Source organism: Rutidosis leptorrhynchoides, chromosome 3, assembly GCF_046630445.1.
Source record: "Rutidosis leptorrhynchoides isolate AG116_Rl617_1_P2 chromosome 3, CSIRO_AGI_Rlap_v1, whole genome shotgun sequence".
NCBI lineage: Eukaryota > Viridiplantae > Streptophyta > Magnoliopsida > Asterales > Asteraceae > Rutidosis > Rutidosis leptorrhynchoides.
The window spans coordinates 255,556,982-255,565,101 of record NC_092335.1 but is presented as its reverse complement, the minus strand read 5'-3'; the positions used below and the strand labels follow the sequence as shown (position 1 = coordinate 255,565,101).

At 34.2% G+C, this 8,120-nt stretch overlaps 1 protein-coding gene across 1 annotated transcript; it reads left to right on the top strand.

Moving 5' to 3' along the window:
• Nucleotides 1-3,858: 3,858 nt before the first annotated feature.
• Nucleotides 3,859-4,395, top strand: LOC139900959 (uncharacterized). Its single transcript, XM_071883704.1, has 2 exons — nt 3,859-3,876; nt 3,958-4,395. The coding sequence occupies exons 1-2, from the start codon at nt 3,859-3,861 to the stop codon at nt 4,393-4,395; spliced, it is 456 nt and encodes a 151-aa protein (XP_071739805.1).
• The last annotated feature ends 3,725 nt before the right edge of the window (nt 4,396-8,120 follow it).

Here is an 8,120-nt window from a genome sequence, read left to right as displayed (position 1 = left end):
ATTTTCCTCGTCCTCTGGTTGTTGACTTTGGATATATTCTTGGGAATAATCCCAATTTGAATTGTATTCCTCATAATCATTCCATTCAGGCTCTATGGGTGCGTAAGTTTTCATAGGAACGTAATAATAACATTCCCATGTTGAGTGATAATCTTCACAGATTTCACAACCAGTTATTGTTTCGCCATTCGTGATCCAAGATTGACCGCATGAATTTTCATCAACACTCGTTTGAGATTATTGATTAAATTGATTTCGGATGTCAGAAAAAGTTTCCAAAATATTCTCGAAATTTTCCATAATGCGCTCATTACCAAATTTTAGCTACAATGTGGTGCATTTATTAATTATTCTATTAGTTATAAAACTAAAAATTATATAAGTTATCAAATTAATAGACTTTTCTGATTTTGTCCACGTTTCGAATAACCAATAGATATAGCAGGTAGCCATGACCCTTTAAATCGGAAGCCCACAACTCGCCAATAACAAATCCAACTATTACTACGAACCAGAAAATTTAGATGTCTATCCATTTAATCGCTTACAATAATTTTTCGTCGAAATTTTAAAGAAAATAAAGAAAATTCTATGTCCTATAAACTAGCACGTAGAAACGAAAAAGAAAAAGAGCGTCGAAAAATAAGAAGTCGAAAAATAATAATAAGAAAGTAAAGCGTCGAAACTTAAAAGTCTAAAAACTAAAAATTAAAACTTGCGTCTAAAGGTATTAAAACTTAAATGCAATTCTATTCCGAAAACGGCAATTACTTTAAAAAGTACTAAAATATATAAACGGCATCGCAAAATTTTAAAGCGCCTAAATCTTAATTCTAAAGAAAAAGCACTTAAGGGATTTTATGGCAAAGTCTTGAAATCTAGAAATATAAAATAACTACGAAAAAATACTAAGTTTAAAACTAATTACGAACGATAAATATACAATTTATAAAAAGAAACAAAAAAATGATAAAATTACTTATTTTTATAAAAATATTATTTTTATATTATTATTTTATAAAAGTATTAATTTATATAGTTAATAATAATAAATAAACTTAAAATTACAAATTATAAATTAAAACTAAAACTATAAACTAATTAAAAACCCTAATTAATAATAATTATAAATTAAAAACCCTAATTCAGCATTTATGGCGTACCAGGTTCAGCTGTCAGATGATCCCATGCGATTGTATGATGAATATGTTTCGGACTCATGCGATCGCATGGCCTGTCAATTCAGATCAGATTTAGGCTTTTAATCCGTTTCGGCCCAATTTTTAATATATTAATTATTATTATTATTATTTTTTTCTAATTTATATAAAATATTTATATAATAAAAAAAACTAATATTTTTTAAAAATCTAAAAATAAAAATATTTTTTTTTATTATTTTTCTTTAAATTATATTTTTAAAAGATTAAAAATATAGCGTTACGCCGAGTCCCCGGCAGTGGCGCCAAAAACTTGATGTTAAAGCGAAGGGGTACAAAATAGATTATATTTTTGTTACAAAATACTATTAAATACGATACAATTTTACACAAGTTATTTATTTATTTACAGATGGGATATACCTAAACCTTGCTACAACACAATAGGTAGTGTACCTAATCATAGAATAGTATAGTTTTTAGTAAGTCCGGTTCATTCCACAGGGAGACGGCTTATTTTACACTATATTTTAAACAATTATATTTGTACAAAATATATATATTACAATTATTATTATTATAAAAAGGGGGTTTTACCGTTTAATGACTGGTTTGTCGATTTTATATTTTAAACGAAGCGTAAAGTAAATGACGATATTTAACTAACGATAAAATAAATAACAATAATTAAAATGACAATAAATAAAAGTACGAGGAAATATAAAATAAAATATATTATGCTTATTTAAACTTCCGTACGCATGATGTTTGACGTTTTGATTTAATTTATTACCCTGAGTTAATTGTTCTTTGTACTGGATTATTTGATAAGTCCATCTGGTTTTATCTATAATAGTTCATCGGTCATAATTATAAAGTGCGAGGGTCTTCGCCAAATTAACCTTATACCCGAAGTCAAATATTCCAACTAATTGGAGACCTAAACTGTAATAAGGTTTTAATACATTGTTAATGATTACACCAGGTTATCGACTGCATGTAACCCAAGGTTTTAATACTTTATTAACAATTACACCAATTTCCCTTGAATGTAATCCACCCCTGTTTCAATGAGTCCATTGACTATTAATCCATCCCCGTATCCGATCAAATGAATAATTATTAGTATTTATAAATATCCCGCTTACCGTACCCAGTCAAGCGTGTGGTTATATATAGATATGTCAAATTATAAATCTCTATATTAAATTAACAAGATATCATTTAGTTAATCAAATATAAAGCCCATTAATAGCCCATAGTCCAATTTCTACAAGTGTCGGTCTTTTGTCCAAACCCCAATTATGGTCCAAAGCCCAATAACCCCGTCTTAATATTTAACCCAACATCACGATTACTTCGGCTCAAATAAGCATAATAATAACTTAGTTACGATACATAAGTGAAAAAGGAGAATTTAACTTACAATGAATATTAATCGCGTAGCGTTACACGGACAGAGTTCCGACTTTAAAACTCGTAAATAACCGTTACATTAACTAAACTAATCTAATATAAAACTAAACTAATATATATTATAAATATATATTATATATTATATAGAGAGTAAGAGATATGTGATGGTGTTGTTTTTTCGTCGAGCAGAAGCCTGGTATTTATAGGCATATTTCCTGATTCTAATGCCCATGCGAGTGCATGGGGTTTTAGTGCAAATCTCATGCACTTGCATGGGCTCATGCACTCGCATGGGTTTTATGCCTATTTCCCATGCGATCGCATGGCCGTCAGATCCAGCTCACATATTTTTTTGTTTTCTTGCTAGTCGACATATTATTATATATATATATATATATATATATATATATATATATATATATATAATTTATATTAATTATATATATATTATATTATATTCTTGTGCATAGTTGACTTGTAATTTTCGCTCCGTTGTCTCGTACATTTACGCCCGGTTTATGTCTCGGTTCCGGTTTCTCGAACGTCTTTTTGTATGCTTTAATATCTTGTACTTTACGTTCCACAACTTGTACTCTTGTCAATATTTAGATGTTGATCATCAATAAATTGAACCTCTTGGAGTTTAACTTGTACATTTGAGCATTTTGGATTTTTGCGTCTTCAAATCTTCGTTTTCTTCTTTTGTCTTCGCACTTATTTATTTAAACGATTTTTACATAAAAATAGAACAATTGAAACTAAAAACTTTACATATTGGAAGGATATTGCGCCTAAATATATGTTCATTTGGAGCACTATCATATATATATATATATATATATATATATATATATATATATATATATATATATATATATATATATATATATATATATATATATATATATATATATATATATATATATATATATATATGATAGTTGTGAAAAATATAGTGTACGCAATAAGCCGTCTCCCTGTGGAACGAACCGGACTTACTAAAAACTACACTACTCTACGATTAGGTACACTGCCTATAGTGTTGTAGCAGAGTTTAGGTATATCCATTCTATAAATAAATAAATAACTTGTGTAAATTGTATCGTATTTAATAGTATTTCGTATACACCGCTGCACACATCAGCCACTAAAACAAGTCTTAACAAAGCCGGAAATATCTGGTAGGATCGCGAAGTGGGCAGTGGAGTTAGGTGCTTATGAAATCTCATATCTTCCGCGCAACTCTGTAAAGGGGTAAGTCTTAGCGGATTACCTCGCAGAGATGTCTAGCGAGATGGAGGTAATCCATGAGCGCACAGAGCTAAAACCGGTGCAAGGCCAAACATGAGAATTGTTTACTGATGGAGCCTCATGCGCAGAGGGTGCCGGTGCGGGTCTAGTGTTAACAACCCTAAGTGGTGAGGAACATACGTACGTGCTACATTTCAATTTTGATGTCACGAATAATGAAGCCGAATATGAAGCGCTACTTGCTGGTTTGAATATTGCGCATGAAATGCATGTCACAAAACTGCGCACGTACATAGATTCACAGTTAGTGACAAATCAGTTCAATGGCTCCTTCGAAGCGCACGAACTCTCAATGCAAAAATATTTGAAATTATTGCAAGAATCGACTATGCGGTTTAAGCACTTTGAGCTTGCACAAGTGACAAGAAGCCAAAATAAGAAAGCAGACGCGCAAAGCAAGCCAGCCGCGCTAACATTCTCACACTTTCAAAAGCAAGTCTGGGTTGAAGAGTTGCCAAGCAAGTCAATTGACGGTGATCCAATTTTTGCGTCCATTGAAGAAGAATAACTAAACTGAATGGAATCAATCATGCAGTACATCTGCAATAATGTTCTGTCGGATGACAAACGCGAAGCTCGCTTGATTCGTGAGCGAACACCAATGTACATCATCCAAAATGATATTTTATATCGTAAGTCATATTGCGGCCCAATGATCTAGTGTGTTGGCCCAACTGAAGCTGAAATGATAATTGATGAATTGCATAATGGTTCTTACCCATTGCATTCAGGCTATAAAACCATTACGGCTAAGATTATGCAGATGGGTTACTTTTGGCCATCTTTATACCGCGATGTGGCAAAAACTGTTAAACACTGCAAGAGTTGCCAAAGGCATGCACCGCAGAACAGGAAGCCAATACATGATATGATCCCTGTTAACTCACTATGGCCATTTTACAAGTGGGCTATCGACATTGTGGGACCATTTCCCACAAATCCTGGCAATGTCAAGTTCTTAATTGTAGCAATTGACTACTTCACAAAATGGGTTGAACAGTTCGCACTATCACTGGAGTGCATGTGCGTAATTTTGTTTGGGAATATATCGTGTGCAGATTCGGCATTCCACGGGAATTGGTTAGCGATAATGGGGCTCAAATAGCAAAAGACCCGTTCAAAACGTGGTATACTGATTTAAATATAATCCAGAAATTTACATCGGTTGCGCATCCGCAAGCTAATGGCCTTTGCGAAGTAACCAATCGTGATATTGTAAGCGGAATAAAAAAACGCTTATATGAAAAGCACACTGGTTAGGTGGATGAGTTACCCAATGTTTTATGGGCACATCGTACTACTTTCAAGAAAAGTACGAGCGAAACGCCTTTTAGCTTGGTATATCGTTCCGAGGCAATAATACCCGCTGAAATACTTGTGCCAACACATCGAGTTGCTAATTTTGAGGAAGAAGAAAACAATGAGGCTTTATGTGAAAACTTGAATTTAATTGAAGAGCGCAGGCTAATGGCCGATATCAGGGAAGCGAATAACAAACAGCAAATCGCTAAATATTACAACAAAAGAGTGCGCGCATTGTCCTTCGATGTAGGTGAATGGGTATTGTGGAACAATGACGCGAGTCGTGCAGAAAAACTTGGTAAGTTAGGACCCAACTGGGAAGGTCCTTATCAAGTTGTTGCTATTAACGTAGCGGGTTCATAGAAACTCGCAGACATAGAAGGGCGAAATCTTCCCAATGTGTGGCATGCTGCTTTGTTGAAGCGATATTGTGCATAACTTTCTTGTTAAATGTATTAAACAAAGCATCTATGTATTAACGATGCTAAATGAAATAAAAGAATGCGATTTCTATTTTTCTATGTGTTTTTTATCTTTGCAAGTCTTGATCACACTTGTGAAAATATAATGAATAAACACGCAATTTGCATAAGTGATGTAAAAGCCCACTTATATTGTTAAACTTAATAAAACTTTGCGACATAATTATAGTTCATGAAATTTTTTCTAAATAATTGATTCCACCATACTTGGATGTTTCATAAAGGCTAATTCGCGTAGTGATGACATTGCCCGCTCGCGCAGGAATTAAATACTGCGAAAGGGTAATAATTTCCTAAGTATTTGATTTTGCCGTACTTAGATGCTTCACAATGCTAATAATTACCTAAGGATCATTTCAGCGGCTTGGATGATTCATAATGTATAAATTTATACAAGTAAAGATTGTTTCACAAAAGTACATACTTATTATGTGCACGATAATAAAAGTTAGAAATTGCAAAGCACAAGTCTAGATTATGAATATGATGATACAACGCTATATAAATAAAAGTATTTGCAAAAGGATAAATAATGAAATTTTATTAATAAATTACAGAGGTAGCTGTGCGCTAATATTACATAAGTAGAATTACATCCCTATTCTTTAGACAAGTCGAGGTTGATGATGTCATCTGCAATGGCATCATCTTGCTCGCTTATCGCGATAATTTTGGGGATGGGAATTTTGGCTATAGCTTCCTTGGCAGCAACAAATGCTGCTTGAGCGTCTGCCAAGGAGCATAAGCGATCCGTTACATCAGTTGGTAGCGGCTCTGTTAAGTGGCAGCTGGTGGCAACCTGATCCATGAACTCCACCTTTTTGCGCAGCCATATTGCGGCAGCATACGTGGAAAACTTCTGCGCAAACAGAAAAGGAGTTAAGCACTTTTCCTGACAACTCAGGCAAATGTTGGCGGAGGTTCATGAATTCTAGCTCCGCGGAGGATTTGGCGGCTAGAGCGTTGTCTCGCTCTAATGTTATTTTAGTAGCATCCTCCGCTAAAGCTTTATTGGTTGCCCGTAAGCTGTTTTCTTTATCTGCTGTAGCAGAAAGTTGTTGTTTCAAATCTTCAACAACAATTTTTGCTACTATGAGTTCAACGGTTAAATTAGCGCAACGTTGTTCGCTCTCCGCAAGTTTGGTCTTTTCAACAAAAGATTTAGCTCTTTCAACCTCAAGAACTTGGAAAAACTATTCTTGGTGAACTATCATATCGTAGGCCGAATTGAAGGCCATATAAAAATTCTATACAAAGCAGTTGTGCACTTCTGCGGCAGGAAGTCTCGCAAATTCATGGCGAAGTTCACCCGGTATCGCCAATTTCATCTGTTAGCATTGATCTAATGCAAATGCGGAGGTACACGTATACCCCGATAATCCGTCGACTCTTACCCCATATGAATTGGGCGGAGTGCGGAATAGTTCGGTAAATCTTTTCCATGGTATTAGGACTCGGAAAGCATGAGTCATTGGTTGAGTCACATGCAATAAAATTAAAATTGCGGTTAAATGAAGAGAATTGATATGCGATAAGACGATGTTGAGAGGATAATGTTCCAGTCTTACCCATCTGCGGCTCCGGACCATAATTTGATATCACCGGGTTCTCGAAGAAATTTGGTTCACTCTGTTTCGATTTCTTCTTGTGAGAAGATGGTGGTGTCTCATATGGCCGCTTGGTAGGACTAGTTTTGGTGAGTGGTGATGTTGTTGTTAAATCAACAACTGGTGCAGGATGCTCTTTCTTTCCTGAGGTGGTTGTTGACTTCGACTCAGGGCTTGTTAGTAGATTTGTGATCAAAGTTTTTGGGTTCAATTTAAGGTCGACTTCCTCGATCAACATCTTGAAGTGAAAGGAGATGCGTGTGAATATAATGCGAATTAAAGGATGGTTGGAAAATATGATTGACGAAGAGTATTTTGAATCGAATAAGGGTGAAGATTTTGTGATTCCTAGTATTGGTATATATATAGGAACATTGAGAATGTCAATCGATTATGTTTCAGCCTTAATCATATTGTTTCAACGATAATATTTTTTGCAAAAACGGTAACTTTTTTGATCTAACAGTAACAAATTCATAGCGAAATAATTCATCGCGGACTACATCAATGAGTAACTGCGAAATTTATTTCTAGAGTTTATCATGTTGCATTTTAATATGAAAAATGTACCATAATAAACTGGGGGACTTGATCATATACATAGCATTGTATATGTATATTTTAAGTGCAAAAGGCTGAAAACAGCAATTGCACAAAGTATACTTAAAAGATTAGGGAGATCCGCTAAAGGTAAAGTTTGCGGATCAGATTGCGCGTTTGTGAAACAATGCGGATTCATTCCACCAAGACAATGCAGATGATAGTTATACCGCACACTGCAAATATTCCAGAAACTATAAATAGGGAGTTTGGCCTCTCATTTATAGGTTGTTGATTCTCTA